Source organism: Macrotis lagotis, chromosome 3 (genome assembly GCF_037893015.1).
Source record: "Macrotis lagotis isolate mMagLag1 chromosome 3, bilby.v1.9.chrom.fasta, whole genome shotgun sequence".
Classification (NCBI taxonomy): domain Eukaryota; kingdom Metazoa; phylum Chordata; class Mammalia; order Peramelemorphia; family Peramelidae; genus Macrotis; species Macrotis lagotis.
In genome coordinates, this window is record NC_133660.1 from 3,648,741 (window position 1) to 3,669,188 (window position 20,448).

Sequence of the window (20,448 nt, forward strand, 5' to 3'; positions counted from 1 at the left end):
TCTTAGGCCTTTCATTTCTTGGAGAGGGAGCAAGGATCCTGCCACACAAATAATGATGATAGAGTCTTATTTCTAGGCAATGATTATCATGCCTAGAAACTGGAGTGCACAGACACCTGGGGTGCCATCAGTCATCTTAGTTTTTAGACTAATATACAAGTTTTCTTTTAACTTACATTTTTTCCTCCACTCTGGTCACTATTTTATAGTCGGTTTTTAGGATTGACTAATTAGTTGCAGACAGAATAAATGCTACTGGACACAGTTTCAAACAATGAGTCAATCTAGCTACATCTTTTCTCCTATTGTCAACTCCCACCCCCAACACTATATAGACTAATTATCTGTTCCTTTTAGCAAACAACTCTTTAACCTGGGGAAGAAGTTGAAAAAACAATTTTTCACTTTTTTTTAAAGGTTTTTGCAAGGCAAATGGGGTTAAGTGGCTTGGCCAAGGCCACACAGCTAGGTAATTATTAAGTGTCTGAGGCCGGATTTGAACTGAAGTACTCTTGACTCCAGGGCCGGTGCTCTTTCCACTGAGCCAACTAGCCATGAAAAATTATTTTTAAATCTGGCATGTGACACCCCATTTCTCCTTCTGAATATTCAATATATTGCATCCTCAGCAAGTAGAAGAAATGAGGGAAAAACAGGAAATGATAAACTAATGCGAACCATTTTATGAAACAACTTTCTCTCCCTAACCCCAACAGGAGTCTTTAAGGCCAACTTCTAGTCTTAAATCTGTAATCCTGTGAACATTTTATAGGTTAAATCCATTTTACATAAACACGTTTTATGGAGAAAGAGCTGGTAGAACGGCAGGGAGTTAGGGGAGAGACACTGTTTGTATGTGTTTTATCTTAGGATCACCATCAAAGCTATCTCATGCTCTTCCATTGGTGTCCTATTTAGGGAGAGGGAGGAGTAGGGTGTGGAAGAAGGTAGAGAGAAAAATAAGCCTTTGCATAAAATATCCCTGGTAAGAATCTAATATCTATGCTATAAAAGGAATAAACACAAATGAATAAAAGTTGACTCCCAATAGGGGGTTAATAAATATTGATTGATAGATGGAACAGTTCTACTTTATAATCTCTTTTAAATGTGACTTCCAAGGACTACCTTTACTATTTGCTTTTTTTTCCTACATATAAATTATGTCAGAGAAAACATCAGTCTTTCTCTTTGACCTTAGTTACTTTAGTGTTTAATTCTTCCAGGATCCCTAATTTCATTAGTGTTCATTGATCTGCACAAAACCCTTCCATGCTTTAGGTCAGAGGTGGGGAACATCTGACCTGAGGGCCATATAAAGCCTACAAAATCATTTGATCTGATGCTGCCGAGGCAACCATAGGTGAAACTTGAAAGTCAATAAATCTAGGAGCTTCTTAGGGGTGAATTAATTAAATGTTTGTTCAAATACAGTAGCCTAATTTTTAAATTGATATGATTTTATAAATATCCAAATGTCCCTTGGCAGAAAAAAGTTTCCCTTTTCCTGTTTTAGGCAGGGAGAGGACTTAATAAGGTTTTTTGGGGACTGAAGTATAAATCAGAAGCACATGACCAAGACTTTCAGGTATGAGTATCTCCAGAGCTAGCTATTTTTCAGTCCCTGAAAGACATAACCATTGGATTGACAACACTAATTAAATCAAGAGAAATGTGCATTTTAGCATCATATTAGGTTTCGAAAGCTATCCTATCCATCTGATATCTCACAAATGATCTTCACAATCATTAGACACATATTGAGCACCTACCATGTAGGGAACACTGCAAGGTTCCTGGTTTTACTTCTTGCTCTGTCTGCAGCCAAGAAGATTTAAAATTTCTGGATCTGTTTTCTAATCTGTAGAAAGGTTGCACTTGATGATCTCTAAGGTTCATTCTAACTGTCATTCCTGCGGCCTTAATCAGTAGTCAGTATTTATGAACATGTCTACTTTGCTTGATACCAGGGATATCAAAGCAAAATAGTCCTTTCCTTCACAGAGCTTACATGCTAATTCTCTTAAGAGAAAAATAATGCTATTTTTCTTTGCTGCCATCATTAACAGTAATAATAATATGATAATTTATATTTATATGGGACTTTAAGGGTTTGCAAAATACTTTACATACATTACAACATTTATCTCATTTGATTCTCATAAGCACATGGTAAAATAAGTCACATTAGTATCCTCATTTCAAAGTTGAGGAAAATGAAACACAAAAGAGTAGAGTAACTGGCCCCAGGTCATACAGCCATTAAGTATATGAGGTAGGATTTAAACTCAGGTCTTCTTAACTCTGAGATGAGATTAGTCCTCCATCCATTTTGTTACCTAGCTGCTATTGTTGTGGAACTCATCTCTTAAGTGAAAATTTGAAAATCCAATGTTCAGAAGAGGCATAAAATATTTGTTCATTAATATTATTTATTAATTTAAATATTCATTAAATTTAAAATATTTAAACATTATTTTCAGTAAATAACACTTTGTAAGACATCAAGGCACTTTAAATCAAATATGTTCAAAGCACAAGAAAAATCCGTTATAGATTTAAACACCATGGAAAAGCAATAGTATGGGGGAGGGAAGAGAAAATTGAAAGCCTCAAAAGAAATAATTTGCTAACTGTGTTCTGGACACTGTTTCAGGGTATGATTAGGAATGTTTACCCCATATTTAATTCTAATTCACTGATAAAGGAAATTTTGGAAGGAAACATCTATATTGTCTTTGAGGTCATAATAGCCACAAAAGGAAAAAGTCCCCTAAACTTTAGAAAAGTAAGAAAAAAATAGAAAAAGATTTAGAACACTGATATTCATAATCACTTAGAAAGCTATTGTAAAAGGGAAAATGTCTTGATGGATAAGAGGATCAAAAAGCAAAATTCTTACGATGTAATTATAATTAATCCCTTTGAGAAATGGACAATATTCAGAGACTAGGATGTTGCTTCCCCAATAAACTCAGAGAGGGAGAGAGAGAGAGCAAAAATGAAAGATGAAGCACATAACTAAGTGTGGGTACCAATATATAGCACAATACTATAATAGTTGTTGACAGAAAACTTAAAATCCAAAGAATCACTTAAGGATTGCAGAAAGTATCAAATTGGGGGGGATCCTGTTTAGAGAGAGATGGGTCTCCTTTGCAGAAGAATAAGGGGTACAAATTGAGTAATGGTACTAGGCAACAGAGAAAAAACTATTTGCCTCTACTTTCTTTTTCAAGAAAAATTATTTTCAAATGAAAAGAGCAAATATGATAGGAAAGACATTTGAAGACCAAGAGAGTTTAAGAGCTAAGAGGGGTGCCTTGAAGCTTTAAATGAGAGTCTCTAACCAGTATTTTTGAGCTGGCACTTTTATGAAATGTTGATTTCCCACTCACCTGGAGTTTCTTCTTGTTTCCATATTGTGTGTATGGATCGAACCAGTATTTTTAAAGGGCAATATGGAAATAATGACTGGTGACATAAATGAGTAATTTCAGTATATGTTGCCATACAGTAATGCCAATGGTGTCCTGTTAAAGACTATTTAACTGTTATCTGTCAAAAGGTAGGTCATATTTACAAAGCAATATATTGATCTTGTATTATTTTCAAGATGCCAAGAGAAGATTTTTTTTTTCGTTTTTCTAACCAACTAGAATTTTTCTTTAATTGGAACTAATAGCTTTGCCACTGAATCCCCAAAACCCAGATGTGACATTACTGCACCTAAATTTCTATCTAGTTTAATTAATACAGGAACATCTGCTTTGTGGCAGATGGCATATAAAGCATGATCTCATTTTTTATAGTTTTAATTATTTTTCTTCATTAAAATTAATAAATAAATATTTATTAAACATATGTTGTGAAACTGTAGGCACTACGCTAGGTGCTGGGGATTCCAAGTCAAAAATTAAGAAGGCTCTGCCTTCAAGGATCATGCTTTTCTATAGCGAGAGGGAAGTATGGAAAGTATGCTTACACAAGACAATTTGGGTGGAAGTAAAGATAGTAGCAATGGGGGAGCAACTTCACATAGTAGTGTTCAGGGATGGCTAGTACCTCTGGGGAGAGGACTGCTGAGCCCTTTTCAAGGCTACTTTCCACCTTTCATGTCCACTTGATCCACTTAACTGTCACCTGTGATTCTAAGAAACTGTGGCATGCACAATGACTAAACCCTAGTAAGTCATTTTTGGTAGATGGGCTAAATCAAGTTGGGAGTAACCAAGAGTTAGGGAGGGTGTCTAACCCCAAGCATATGAAGACTTTCCCTGATGGAATGGGTAAATGAGAACAGTAGGTTCCAGTGGCCATGAAGGTAGGTGAATCAGGCAATACAATTAGAGCTTTATTAGATATTGAAGATGCCAAGATCATCTGCTGTGTCTCAAGCCATCATCAGTAGGCTTGATTCTGTCCTGCCAATGGACTGTGATGACTGGAAGAGCGAGGAAGGTCAACATGTTCATGCGATTCTACCTCAGTTAAATCCAGTTTACACATGAATCAAAAGCCCTTTCTCCCTCCACCACCACCACCTCCCAAAAAAAACTTGAAGTGAATTTTGAAGAAAACTAGAAATTCTGTGAAGCAAAGAAGTAAAGACATAGGATTCCAAAAATAGGAGAAAGGCACAGAGATGAGTTAGAATGTATATGTAAAAAGAAACAGTGGCACATTGTTGTTAGAGCACTGGCCTTGGGGTCAGGAAGACCTGAGTTCAAATATGACCTCAGACACCTGACTCTTACTAGCTGTGTGACCTTGGGCAGGTCACTTAACTCTGATTGCCTTGTGTCCAGGACTATCTCCAGTCATGCTGATTCATATCTGGCCACTGAACTCAGATGGTTCTGGAGGAAAAAAATGATGCTGGTGACTTAGCACAGCTCCCCTCTCTCAAATCCAGTTCACCTGCTTGACATGCTATCACCTCCCTGATGTCATGATCTTCTTTGAAAATGAAGGCCAAGCACAGTTAGGTGGCGCAGTGGATAGAGCACCAGTCCTGGAGTCAGGAGGACCTGAGTTCAAATGTGGTACTTAATGTGTGACCTTGGGCAAGTGACTTACTCCCATTGCCTTAAGTAAAGAAAATTAAAAGAAAATGAAGGACAAACATTATTATAAAAAGGAACAAGGCCAGTTTGTCTGTAAATCGAGGGAAGTCATAAGTTTAGAAAACTAAGTTGTAGCCAGATTATAAAAAGCTTTTAGGATGATTTTATTTTTTTTCTTGAATATAAACAATCAGAGATCAACTAAAATATTGAGAAATCCCTGGGGTTAGATAGAAGTGTTCTTGATATGTGGAATGCAAAGAGACTTGTGAAATGAGCCAGCCCACCAGCCCGGCATGATATACATCCCAGGTAAATTGCTAAGAGACTTGTTTCTGGCTTTAAATAGAGCATAGAATCTCTCTGGAAAGCCTACTACATTGTTTAATAGTTCTTATCTACAAGTCTTGGGTTATATTTCCTCATGTTCTCTTTTCATTTGAGAGGAAAAACAGCTGATAGCAGGTCTTCTGTGAGACCTTTTCCTTCCTCCCTCCCTATACATTTTAAAAAGGAATGGTTTATCTTCTTTAAAAGCAATTTCTGCCTGCATGAGTAGTGGATGTTTTATTTGTACCTAGAAATTTTATGCAGCTACCCAGGAGGGAAAGTAGCTTTCTTAGCTGTCACAAAGCAAAGTAAAAAAAAAAAAGCCAAAAGGGAAATGTTTGACAGATTAATAAAATTGATCATCACCTCAGGGTCATGTTGAAAAAATGCTTCTAGGTTTTTAGGTAAATACCTATGCTAATGGAAGATAGCAGTTTCTTTCATTCCTCACTAGAAGGTAAGCCATAAGACTGCCCATATATTTAACAGAAGGAAGTCTCTTTCTCTTGTTGAGATAGGAAATCTTACTTCTTATTTAAATGTAACAGTCCATATTAGCTGCTGTTAATTGTTTGAGTGGCCCCTCATTGGGTGTGTGATTCCCATAAGAGAATACCTGAGCAAGCATAACTATTGATAGACTTGACTTGGAGGAAAATGGTCAGCATAGAATTATAACTTCAGTTGGGCAGTCAGCGTGGTCCAATGGAGAGCCTCTGGATAGGGACCGAAGGAAATTGGTTCAATCTTTGTTCTTCAGTCATGTTTGTTTGACTTTGGATAAGTCATTTCCCTGTCTTGGATCTCATTTTCCTCTTCTGATGAGAAAGTGGGGAATAAATGACCTCTAAAGTTACTTCTAGGTTTAAATCGAACTTCTGAAGTTATGGTAACAAAGAAGAGATACGTATTTTATGGGAAAGATAAGATGCCAGCAAATTATCTTACTATTTCTAAATCTTAAAATTATAGTTTATAGAAAGATGTTTTGTCTATACATTATCATCCTCCATTAAAATAATTGCATGTATATATTTTAACAGAATAAAATATAACCTTTTATTTGTTAAAATATTTTATTCTCCCTCAATTACATGTAAAAACAATTTTTAATATTCTCATTTTAAGTTTTGAGTTCCAGATTCTATCCTTTCCTCTCTTTCTCCCCCCCCTCCCTGAGTTGGTAGACAACTGATATAGGTTATATGTATGTAATTAGTCATTTTATGGAAGAAAACTTGGGCCAAAAAAATTAGACAAGAAAGTGAAAAATAACCTGCTTTGATCTACATTCAAAACCCCATCAGTTCTTTTCTCTGAAGATGCTATGTTGATAGGATAACACTGCCACCTCGTGGTTTGTTTTGATTTTAAAACACTCTGAGTGTGTTACTATGTCTCTTAGAAGCTTGAGTCCCGTTGGCAATCTGTTGAAGCTTATGGGTCACTTCTGTGCAAAATGTTTTATATGCATAAAATAAAATATACAGGATTACAAAGCAGGTTAAATGTATTGAAATAAAGATGCATCCCCCCCCACACACACACACACACATAAGTTCACAGAGCTCCTGAAATATATCTGTAGCATAAAACATGAAGTCAGCACAGTTATATTTGGTATGTTTAAATAAGTGGATTAAATTTTGAGGATACAAAGAAAGGCAAAAGACAGTCCATGCTCTTAGGGAATCTACAGTCTAATTGTAAAGATAATATGTTAAACGACCTGAGTATGCAAAAGATATATTTAGGGTAAATTGGAAGTAATCTTAGAGGGAAGGTAGAAGCATTGAGTGGGACTGAGAAAGCTTTTAGGAGAAGATGAGCTCTTAATTGGATCTTGAAGGGAACCAGAAGGCAGAGATGAGGAAGGAAATTATTCTAGGCTTTTTCCCAGACCCCTTGGAAATTTGGTGGACTCCAGGTTAGGTACTGCTACCCTAAGAGGAAAGAAAGGGAATTATACTTGAAAGGAGTTGTGACTCCCAATACTTTCACTCCCTATGATGTCTAAAAAACTTCATTTACCTATAGAGGCAGCTGCTAATGCAGTGGATAGAGTAAAGTTAAGAAGACCTTTCTGAATCCAGTCTCTAGCCATGTGGCCCTGGGCAAGTCACTTAACTTCAGTTTGCCTAAATTTCCTCAATTCTAAATGTTGATCATAACATCTCCCATCTCACAGGGTGATTGTGAGCATGAAATGATTTATAAAGTACATACTACTTTATTGTATTTTTTAAAGCTTTTATTCCCCTCTTTCCCACTATGTCCACTTTTCTTCTAGTTCTACTCTAAAACTGTCCCTCCATTATTCACCCACGATTCAGATATAGAATGGGGGTCCCTCATAAGGCTTTTATTTTACTGGCGCAATAAACTTAAATAGCAATAACAGAAATGCATAAAACATAACTATAATAAATCATATATCATGTAACCTCCTAATTACTTAGATTTGCTCATCGATAGTTTTGAGGTCTAGTTTACATCAAGATAATCAAGTTACATCAAGTTAATCAGTACAGAGATAGAAGAAAACATCCTTCTAGAATTCATACAGTAGATAATCAGGGAAGGTAAAAATGTATGGAAAAAAAAGACATAGAATACAAAAAAACAGAATATTAAAAAATAAGTGAGAGCAAATAATTTTGTGTAATTGTCATAATAGGATATATTATTAGAGCCAACAATGTTTATCTCTTCCCAGATTTACTAAGTTCATCACCTTTGCCCTGAAGGAAAGTTTTGTCTTTATTTATTTAATTAATTTTGCATGGAGCAATTTTGAATTTTCTTAAAGTCACATATATGTGGACTGGCATTTATGGAATTTATTTTTCCAGCTATCTAAAAATGCTTCAGCACAGACCTGGTGGCCCAGTTAAATAAGGTAGTTTTCACAGTGTCCTTTTCATTTCAGGTTCATAACAAATCCATCCTAACCCAGAGCAAATCTTCTAGTAAGGTCAAATCAGAATCCACTTAACTCAAGTCAGCATCCATACTCAACAAATGTCTCTGCCTAAAGAACATTTATGAACTCTTAAGAAACATTTGACAAACTCCCTTTCCTATGAAAGAACCACTGTTCTTTTCATAGCTGGTGGCTCATGGCTTAGTAATTTATACAGTTTCCTTCAATCACTGGAAACCTTTTCCTCTCTGATAGCTGTCACAAAGCTGTCATCTCATAAACAAAACTTCAACCTCAACATGTAAAAGAATCCCCCCTCTGTGAAGACCCCATGAATTTTGGAGTACAGCCACCAGGTGGTAGTAGAGAGTCATAGTTAACGTGCCAAAGTGGTTTTGGTTTCTGGAGAGATTGGCATTTTAAATTGCTTTTCAAAGCCAGCCACAACTTGGCATAAGGGAATGTTTCAATAACAAACCGAAAATAAAAATAAATGTCTTGTGCTAAAGGGTCTTCAGGGTTACTTATTCTCTGATCTGATCGAAGACTCATTTTTCTCCCTATTATTTATTTTTCTTCACTGTTTCATATTTTCACTTCTCTCCCAGATTCATGCTTTGTTCTTAGCATGCAGAAGTCACTCCAGTAACTACTTCCTGAACATTTAGCCATTTTTTTTTTTGGTCCAATAAAAAGGTCCACAGCTTGCTCTCACTTTTCCCAGAAACATTCTTTTACAGTTGCTCTATTTCTCAGTCCATAATCCTCAGTATAATTCAAAGATAGGTTTCACATGTTCTCACTTACAGGGCAGGCAGGCTAACCTAGCTAAACAGCAAGGCACCCTGGGGGGAGGGATAGGCAACAACAAGAGCCAGATAGGTCACACCACCACCACCACCTAGATCACTATTTTCCCTTAGATCAGGATGGAAATAGCCCAGGATCCTGAACCTTTTGAAATAATGGGCTTCTAGCCCATTGATATAGCCATCCCTCCTGAGAATTAGTCCCTGGGAAAAAGTAGCCTGGCCAATTGCTTTTTCAGGTGCTAAAACCCCATCTACTGAAGATCCAGAATACAAAGTTCCCATCCCCAAAATTCTTGACATATTAAATTATTCAACATCATAAACTGCCATGATCTTATTTATGAAAATAATGTCATAGAAGAGGCATCACCGTCTGCATTGCCAATGTATGCCAAAAACCCTGGGGCTTTTCCATTTGACTTACAGCTGAAGCCTTCTTATATGTGTTTCCTCCTGCATTAGAACAAGAGCTCCTGGAGAGCAGAACCTGTTAAACTTTTGAATGTGTATGTGTTTCACACATGATAAGTAAGCACTTAATAAAACATTCATTCATTTGCACATTAGGCCCCTCATTTCAATTTTTGTAGGTTTTTATGGATTTTTTTTTTACAAAGTTTGGAGAAAAACATACCTTCTCATCCCCGCCTCCAATCTGCCCACCCATTACTGATTAAGAAGTCATTTGTTATATTTCTCTGAACCAGGTATTTATTGAGTATTTATTCACTATTTGTAAAGATCTTTTTTATTTATTTTTTATTCATTTATTTATTTATTCAATTTATTTATTTATTTATTTATTTATTTATTTATTTTAGTTTTCGCAAGACAGTGGGGTTAAGTGGCTTGCCCAAGGTCACATAGTTAGGTAATCATCAAGTATCTGTGGTCCGATTTGGACTCCAGTCCTCTTGACTACCAGGGCCAGTGCTCTATCCACTCTGCCACCTAGCTGCCCCAAAGATCTTTTTCTTAATATTAATCTATAGGAAACATTTCTTTAACTGACTCTCCTAAAAAAGAAATACAAGACCAGCACAAAGTACTATACTAAGAAATAAAAGACTAATGTTCACCCCTTAAGGAGCTCATGAGCTAATTGAGGGAGATAAAATGGCCAAGTTAATAATTAACAATATAAGACTATAAGTACTAAGGGAGTCATTCCAATCAACAAATGGATCAAATATTCCTTAGTTTTCCAATGTTTGCAAGATACTATGATGGATACTAAGAATACAAAGCTGGATATAACAGAGAGGCTTTTATTAAGTATCTTATAATCTAATTGGGAATTTTTATACATGCACAATGTGTGTTAAAAGGAAGAGTATACAAAGGAGAAGTTCAAGAAACGATATATTATTTTTAAAAATGTGGGGAAAGAGAAATTCCTTTAATCTTGAACTCAGGAAAGGAAGTACCTAAACAAGTAAAAATGGGCAAGACCCACATTAAATCTTAGTTATCTTGTGAGCAAAGGCATAGAACCAGGAGAGAACAGAACAAAAATGAGGAAGGAGATAGTACAATTTGCTGAGAGTATATTGCATGTTCACATTATGGGTATGATACAGAGGTTGAAAGAAAAACAAGGATAGGTAGAAGGGGTGAAAGGTTATGGTAAGAGGAGGCAATTTATGTTAGAATCTTGGAGGTAGAATAGTTTCAAGAGGGTGGTTTTTGGCTAAAGTGGGAGATGGATCATTCAACAAACAAGCATTATTCAATGCCTACTATGTGCAAAGCATTGGGATTATGTACAAAAATTAAATAATACCTGCCCTCCAGAAGCTTATATTCTATCAAGATAAGTAGTATATATGTGTATGTGTATATCAATACATGCAAATGATAGATAGGATATGAAAATAGAAGTTAATTAATTAGTGGAGTTAGTGGAGTTGTGAACTCCATTTCATCCATTCTGGAAAGCAATTTGGAACTATGCCCCAGTGCTGTTAATTTTGTATCCTTTGTTCCAGTAAAATGGCTATTAGATCTATACCCCAAAGAGATCAAAGAAAGAGGAAAAGGACCCATATGCACAAAAATACAGCTGCTGTTTTTGTGGTGGCAAAGAATTAGAAACTAAGGCAATGTCTATCAGTTGTGAAATGGCTAAACAAAGTAGGGCATATGAGTATCGTAGAATAGCAAGAAATAATGAAGAGGATACAAAATGAAGTAAACAGAACCAGTAACAATACTATTGCAGGGATAATCAACTGTCTTATTAACTTGGATAAACATAGTTACCCGCTTCAGTTCCAAAGGATTCATGATGGAAAGGATTCATTCAGAAAGAAAACTGGTTCCCCTCTCTTCCCTTCTCTTCCCTTCTCCTGTACTGCCCTGCCTTTCCCTTCTCTAAAGGGAAAAAAAAAGGAATGGCTAATGTGGAAATATATTTTGCCTGACTTCTTTATCTTTGTGAGACAACGGGCTTAAGTGCCTGGCCAAGATCACACAATTAGTGTCTGAGGGTGGATTTGAATTTAGGTCCTCCTGACTTCAAGGCTGGTATTCTATCCACTTCACTACCTAGCCTTCTTTATTTATAGTGTGTTTTGTATTTCTTGCCTGGATGGATAGTGTCAGGGGTAGGGGAAAGAAAAAAATTTGGAACTGAAAACACATAAGAATACAAAGTCTACTTTATAGGATGGAGGGGGCACTAGAAGCTAGGTCATGGTTTCTAAGAGTTTGCAGATCCTTGAGCAGTGGTGTCCAAGAAAGCCTCATATAGGAAGTAACATTCGCGCTGAGGAGCTAGGGATTCCAGGTGACTTAGATGAGGAAGAACTGGATGGTCATCAGAGTTGAATATAAGGAATTATAAGTACAAAGTATTAGGAAAGTGGATTTCAAAGTCTCCAAGAATGACGACCGAAGCTGTCTTCCATAGTTGTGAAGGAAGGATTCCACAAGCTAAATAAGCAAGGGGAGAATTTGGCATGTCATTATGACACCAATTTCAAGGGATAAGATGTTGCATGGTGGTAACTAGGGTAAGTGGTCTGGCATTGGCCACAGGAAGCAAAGACTTTAGTGGAAACTTTGGGGACTTATGAGATTGGGAAAAATTGTAGAAGTGGCTATAATTAATGTGCAACTCTCAGGGGAAAAAACAAGCTTTAGTTAAGGGAAGTGTCCAGAGGAAGAGTTCCAATATGCATATAAATTCTAACTATGGACAAATTTCCATAAGCACAATAGTGAGGGACAAGAACAGGAAAATAAGCGACTTTGATTGGTTTGGGCAGAGCTCTCATAGGACTGGGATAGATTAAGGTAAGGATATGAGGCAGGGTTTCTGCTCAGGGTGGTGGATTGAGATGACAAAAATAGAGGAATGGGAAGTTGAAAGATGAGTTAGAGATGCTATTAGTTATTTGGGGGTGGGGTGGGGATTGGGGTAGATCTCAGGATTGCTTTCTACTCACCATGGCAGACTACTTCTAATAGAGGAAGGAAATACTCGGCAGGAAGAAATGGTATTTGGAGTTCATAGTTGAGAGTGATGCATTTTAAGCCCCTACATAAATGGATTTTCTTGATGGAGTCACTTTAGAGGTAATGTAGTTGGGGTGAAAGAGGATTGATGCTTACATAGTTGAAACTCCTCCAGGTGTTACTCTATATGTGTCTATATATAAATGTGTATATATAGACACAGATATATTTTTTCAAAGAGTCTAGAAATTAAGATGAAAAAGCCCTCACTTTTTATCATGACAATGTTTATACTTTTGCTCCCAGAATGAATGATGTCTTACCATGCCATTAAGGAAATGAACTAGAGATATCCTGAAGCAGTGAGTAGAAAGCTAGCCAGAAGGTCAGGAAGCCCTTGGTGCAAGACCCACCTGGCGAACAGACTCCGGGCAGTTCACCTAACCTCCCAGAGTCTCTGGAAGCTAAAAACAACCACAGATACCTTTTGGAGTTCTCTATTTCAATGGAATCATAAGTCCAATCCAAAACAAACAAAAAACCTATTTGATATGTAGTAAATATGTGTAAGCTTTGTTTATAAATCCCAAGTTTTAGAAGCAATGCATTTCAGAGGCCTTTGGGGCATTGTGACTTAGCAGTGTGGAAGACCAGAGTTCTACTCCTGACTGTTACTAACTTCCACTTAAAATGAGAGCAAAATACTTTAACTGAGCCTGGAAAGTTTGATTGAACAGGAACAGTGCAGCAAGTGGGCCTTGAGACACCTAGTCTTATTATACAAATTCAGAAATGGAGCCACGGCTCACCAGACTTCCAAATGTCCCCTCTTGGCAGCAGAACTTTATTTGCTGAAATAACTAAACAAATGTAGTACTGGAATGTAAACTCAAGATAAATCAGGTTGCTGACATTGAAAGTTAACTTTTGTTTCCTTCTTCAAGAAGCCTGAAGATTATTTTGCATTTTTTTATAGTAAGCTCGGTCCACTTTAAGAAGGAATTTTTTGTAATTGCTCTTTGTGTTAGTGTGCAATCATTTATATTTGATATTTTGAATTTTGAAAAATACCATAAAGCCTTGATATATCTATGTAGCCAGGAGCCATATTTATTTAGCATTCATTCAGACTTTATCTGGGAGAAGGGGAAGTGGACAGATAAGTGAACAAACCCTACATTTATTTATTAGTTTCTTTGGATAGAGCTTACTTCAAAGATCTGTCATTTCCTATCTGTAAGTTCTCTTAATGCTGACATAGATTGACACCTTTTTGAATAGAGGAGATGATGATATGGTCAAGATATATGACTCTCCCTGCTTGTGATTTAGTTGGAATAGAGGTTAAGAAGTTAAGGCAACTAGATGATGTAGGCCTAGTTTGGGCCTGGAGTCAAGGGGACCTGAATTCAAATCCAACCTCAAACCTTAACAGCTCTGTGACCCTGGGCAATCACTTAACACCCATTACCTTTCCCCCCCACCAAAAACAAGTTAAGGAACTTGGTAAACTTGAAAACAAGAGTATTTGAAGAGAAATTAGCATTTAAGTTGAAGTTCCTAGTTAAAAGGACTAGAGTTGCTTAGACTCAGAGTGACCTTGAGTTCAAGTCCTATATCTACAACTTATTAATTACCTGTAAAACCTTGGACAAGCTATTTAATACATTTAGGCTATTTCCTACTGAAATAAGAGTAGATAAGCTAAATGGCTTCTAAAGTCCCTTCTGTCCCTAAATATGTGATCCTATAACATTAAGACCTGTTTTTGCATAAGAAAAGTGCCACTTAGACGTATTTTGGGTAATGCATAATTTCATATTTAATATTTAAATAGGAAAGCATTGCTTGTATTTAAATTTAGTCACAAAACTCTTAACCTTGTAGAATTTGGGAAGTGCCACTGTAATGGTAATTTCAGTAGAATTATTGTTATTTTTTGATTGAGGCTTAGGGTGTTATGTTACAAATGTTAGCTAATTAAATCTTTATGAGGTGCTGCTGGCCAGATTTGGAGAGAGAAGATACTCTTTGCAAGGAGATTGTTTAGGAAAACCCCATAAGAAATACTATATTCTAGGGTGCTAGCCATGGATGTCAGGACAGAAGAGGATACATTTTGAAGATTAAGGGCCAGCTCTGTGCAAAATATGTGTCTGTTTGCTAAGAAAAAAGGGAATGATGGTTACCTTCAGGGAGTTTGCATTATCCTTGGGGAACTGGAAAGGAAGTGGAGAAAGTGAAATGGGCAGAGATGACTATAGAGCTTTCCAGTTTTCTGCAAGACTAAAAAAAAGATAATAATTTTGGAAAATAGAATGAGCTGCAGCCCTAAATAACCAGACAATTTTAAAAAAAATTTTAGAGTTATGTATTTCCCACCCCCCAAAAAAAATAATTTGGTCACACTAGGAATCGGCCACCTAAAGTAAAGTCTGGAATATGAATGTAGTTTCCTAAAAACTCCAAGAGAAAGGGGAAGAGGAGATTGTACTTTTCCCAGTCATCACTCACTGCTAGGAATGATGGGATTGTTCAGAAGAGACAAGATCTTGCCCCTGAAGGGGCTGACTTAGCTTCCTTTTGAAAAGGTAGGATGATTTAACTGAGAATTCCAGCAAATGTTTTCAAGAACCACAGCTACTGCTACTTCTGTATCTGATTTCAGATGCTCTAACTTTTGCTATTAACAAATAATTGTTCATTTGCTCTCTTTGTGGTGTTAAAGAGTTGGAAAATGAGGGAAAACCCATAGGTTGAGGAATGACTGAACAAATTTTGATCTGTGATGGAATGCTATTGTACCTTATGAAATGAAAAGAAGAAGGTTGGTTTCAGAAAAACCTGGGAGTGTGCACAAACTGATGCTGAGTGAGATGAGTAGAACCAGAAGAACATTGTCCACCCTAACAGTGACGTGGGGGTGATGACCAACCTTGATGGACTTGCTCAGTTCAACAGTGCAACAACCAGGGACAGTTTTGGGGTATCTGCAATGGAGAATATCATCTTATCCAGAGAAAGAACTGTGGAGTTTAAACAAAGACCAAAAACTTATTACCTTTAGTTTAAGAAAAAGTTCTCTTACGTATTATGTAATTTTGCTATCTCTTATATTTTGGTTTTTCCTTAAGGATATGATTTCTCTCTCAACATATCCAATTTTGATCAAGGAATGCCATGGAAACAATGTAAAGACTATGAGACTGCCTTCTATGGGGTTGGGGGTGTGGGAGGCCAGAAGCTAGCTTGGGGGAAAATGGTAAAATTAAAAAATTCAGAAAAACCTGGGAGGACTTGTATAAACTGATAAAAAGTGAAGTGTGAAGAATAGTGAAGAATAATCTACACAGTGACCTCAGTATTGTAAGGAAATGAAAGACTTAAATCACTCGGAACAGGACAATTACTCATCACAGTTGAACAGGACTCATGACAAAAAAAAAAAGTTATCCAGAGAATAATAGACTGAGAGTACAGATTGAAGCATATTTTCTCTCATTTTTTCCTTCCTTCTTTTTTGAACATGGCTAATGTGGAGATTTGTTTTGCATGTGTGTGTGTGCGTGTGTGTGTGTGTGTGTGTGTGTGTGTGCCTATGTCTGTGTATTTCTCTCTATATATGTATGAATATACTTGTATATTGTAATCGATTTCTTGCTTTTTCATTGAGTAAGAAGAGAAGGGTCAAGAGAGAATTTGGAACTGGAAAAGAAAAATCTAAAAAGTCTTAAACAATTTTTTAAAAAATGTAATTACTTATCTTGAAGAAGAACAAATTTTAATAAAATTTAATTTTGATCAGTTGTCAAAATGGCATAATATGTACTCCACAGAACTGAATATTTTGTTTTTGTTTTTGCAAGGCAATGGGGTTAAGTGGCTTGCATGAGGTCAGATTTGAACTCAGGTACTCCTGACTCTAGGGCCAGTGCTCTATCCACTGTGCCACCTAGCTGCCCCTGAACTGAAATTTTTTTAAAAGAATGAATGTATATTCATATATATATTACTTTTTCCAATTTTTAAAAACTTTCAATTACATTATTTTATTTTATTTAGGTTTTTGCAAGACAAATGGGGTTACATGGCTTGCCCAAGGCCACACAGCTAGGTAATTATTAAGTGTCTGAGACTGGATTTGAACCCAGGTACTCCTTACTTCAGGGCCAGTGCTTTATCCACTGCACCACCTAACTGCCCCTCAATTACATTATTTCAACCAGTCTCTACATACAGCATTTTTTTAAACATTAATTTCTATTTGGGATTTTTTGCTTACCCTGTCCGGTAGGATTGTTGCTATTTGAAAGGACCTTGCTCTCAGAGAGAACTTGCCAAACCTGATTTCAGAGAGTATAGGAGTCCCTAGTTTAGAACAGATTGAAAGGGCTTCCAGAGTAAGGGATGAGGACAATAGCCTACTGATGGCTCTTAATAAAAGGACAATTTCTCAGATCTAAATCTTAGAGTTTGTCTTTGTTCTTAGTTTAAAAAAACAAAACAAAACAAAAGCATTGTTCTCAGAGAGGGAAGGCAGCTTTTAGGTTTGGCTTCAGGTGGAATTAGCTGTATAAATAAAGGGAAATCATTTATTTATTTAAAAAAAATTTATTTTGAGTTTTACAGTTTTTTTTCCCTAATCTTACTTCCCTCCCCCCACCCCCAACAGATGTCAGTTGGCTTTGTTTCCATGGTATACATTGATCCAAATTGAATGTGATAAGGGAGAATCCTATCCTTAAGGAAGAAACATACAGTATAAGAGATAGCAAGATGAAACAATAAGATATCTGGGGTTTTTTCTAAAATGAAGGTAATAGTCCTTGGTCTTTGGAATGAGCAAGTCCTTCAAGGTTGAACATCACCCCCATGTTGCTGTTAGGGTGTACAGTGTTTTTCTGGTTCTGCTCATCTCACTCAGCATCAGTTCATGCAAATCCCTCCAGGCTTCCCTGAAATCCAGTCCCTCCTGGTTTCTAATAGAACAATAGTGTTCCGTGACTTACATATACCACAGTTTGCTAAGCCATTCCCCAGTTGATGGACATTTACTTGATTTAAGGGAAATCATTTAAACTCAGTTTTTTTTTTTATCTATAATCAGAGATTATGTTGCTTCTTCAACTGCTCACCTCACCAGAATGCTGTGAGGACATTTTAAAAATGTTAAAGAAATGGTGTGTTGAATTGGAAGTGAAGAGGAGAGAAAGGAGAGGCAGTGCCTTAGGCAATGGGCATGATATTCACCTGTAAGCCTCATTTCCCTCCTCTATAAGCTGAGTTCAAATGCAGCCTCAGACACATAATAATTACCTAGCTATGTGACTTTGGTAAGTCACTTAACCCCATTGCCTTGCTAAAATCAGTGCATAATGCCTTTAAATATCTGTCTTACCATGCCATTTTGAACTTCAAATGAGAGGATTTTGTGATCACTACAAATCTTGAAATGTCATATGAATGGCTATTGTTCTTACTATTATTATTAATAAATTGCACAGATTTGAGCCGCTTTTGTCTTATTTTCTGATTCTTAAGAGCACTGCTACATCCTCACCAGAAATGAATTTTTCCTTTCTGTTGGTACCTAGCAATATTCAGGACCCCTCCCAGCCTGCAACTTCTACAGTGGCCTCAGCAAGGAACATGTCTCAGGGTCCAGAAAGTCCAGTTGCTTCTAGACCTGTAGTGGCCAGCCTCACCACTGCAGCAGCTTTCAAACCTTCAGGATCCACAAATGTCATCAAGTCACCAAATTGGCAGCGTCAGAGCCCAGCAGGTAAAAAAAGGGAATCTTACTTATTTTCTATCTTTAAAGATGAAATACCTGATAGTAGGTTAAAAGTGGGAGGGAAAGGTAGATGGGACTGCTATTTGAAGGAAAGAAAAACTATTTATAAGCACTCACAGTGTTAAATATTAGGCATACAAATGCAGAAGGCAAAGAAGACTATTCCCCTTGAAAAGATTACCTTGTGCTAAGTAAATGGGAAGATTTCATTTAAATACTTTAACCTGGATTACTGTTTAGGGAACAGCTACTAGATCATAGGGTCATAAATTTAGAGCTAGATCATGCTTTTGTTTTTTAATTTGTTCCTGTAATCAATATTTCACTTCCTAATCTGTTTCTTTTTTTAAAGATTTTACTTGAGTTTTACAATTTTTCCCAAAAACTTCCTTCCTCCCTGCCCCCCACAGGAAGCAAACGGTGGGTCTTTACTTTGTTTCCATGTTGTACATTTATCCAAATTGAGTGTGATGAGAGAGAAATCATATCCTTAAGGAAGAAACAAAAAAATATAAGCGATAACAAGATCAGACAATAAGATATCTATTTTCTTTTTCTAAATTAAAGGGAATAGTCCTTGAACTTTGTTCAAATTCCATGGTTCTTTATCTGGATTCAGATGGGCTTCTTTATTTCCTATTCCTTGCCACCACAAACAGGGCTGTTATGAATATTTTTGTACAAGTGATGTTTTTACCCTTTTTCATTATCTCTTCAGGTTATAGACACAGTAGTGGTATTGCTGGATCAAAGGGTATGCTCTTTTTTGTTGCCCTTTGGGAGTTAGTTCCAAATTTCTCTCCAGAAAGGTTGGATGAGTTCAGGGCTCCACCACCACCAGTGTAATAGTGTCCCAGACTTCCCACAACCCTTCCAACAATGATCATTATCCTTTCTGGTCATATTGGCCAGTCTGAGAGGTGTGAGGTGATACCTCAGAGAAACTTTAATGTGCATTTCTCTAATAATTAATGATTTAGAGCAATTTTTCATATGGCTATGGATTGCTTTGATCTCCTCATCTGTAAATTGCCTTTGCATATCCTTTGACCATTTGTCAACTGGGGAATGGCTTGTTTTTCTTAAAATATGACTCAGTTCTCTGTATATTTTAGAAATGAGTCCTTTGTCAGAATCATTAGTTGTAAAGATTGTTTTCCAATTTACTACATTTCTTTTGATCTTGGTTACAGTTTATTTATCTGTGCAAAAGCTTTTTAATTTAATGTAATTGAAGTCATCTAGTTTGTTTTTGGTGATGTTCTTCATGTCTTCCTTAGTCATAAACTGCTCCCCTTTCCATAGATCTGACAGGTAAACTAGTCCTTGATCTTCTAATTTGCTTATAGTATTGTTTTTATGTCTAAATCCTGAATCCATTTGGATCTTATCTTGGTAAAGGGTGTGAGGTGTTGGTCTAATCTGTTTCTTCCATACTAACTTCCAATTTTCCTAGCAGTTTTTATCAAAGAAAGTTTTTATCCCAATAGCTGGACTCTTTGGGTTTATCAAGCAGAAGATTACTATAATCGTTTCCTGCTATTGCACCTAGTCTATTCCACTGATCCACCACTCTATTTCTTAGCCAGTACCAAATAGTTTTGATGACTGATGCTTTATAATATAATTTTAGATCAGGTAGGGCTAAGCCCCTTTCTTTTGCACTTTTTTTCATTACATCCCTGGAAATTCTTGAGTTTTTATTTCTCCATATGAATTTACTTACCACTTTTTCTAACTCATTGAAGTAAGTTTTTGGAATTTTGATTGGTAGGGCACTAAACAGGTAGTTTAGTTTTGGTAGAATTGTCATTTTATTATATTAGCTCTACCCATCCATGAGCAGTTGATATTTGCCCAGTTATTTAAATATGATTAAATTTGTGTGAGAAGTGTTTTATACATGTTTTCAAAAAGTTTCTGAGTCTGTCTTGGCAAATAGACTGCCAGGTATTTTATATTGTCTGAGGTTACTTTAAATGGGATTTCTCTTTCTAGCTCTTCCTGCTAGACATATATAGAAAAGTTGAGGATTTATGAGGGTTTATCATATATCCTGCAACT

The 20,448-nt window shown here is 36.4% G+C and overlaps 1 protein-coding gene across 8 annotated transcripts in view; it reads left to right on the forward strand.

The window, feature by feature from the left end:
- Nucleotides 1-20,448, forward strand: part of PDLIM5 (PDZ and LIM domain 5) — a 241,033-nt gene that overhangs the window by 152,693 nt on the left and 67,892 nt on the right. For 6 of the 8 annotated variants that reach the window (XM_074228062.1, XM_074228061.1, XM_074228065.1 and 3 more), the window contains one exon: nucleotides 18,185-18,372. In XM_074228062.1, the coding sequence (XP_074084163.1) occupies nucleotides 18,185-18,372 (188 nt within the window). Of the gene's footprint in view, nucleotides 12,512-18,184; nucleotides 18,373-20,448 lie in introns of those variants that run through there. The other 2 variants (XM_074228068.1, XM_074228069.1) reach the window with 1 other exon arrangement.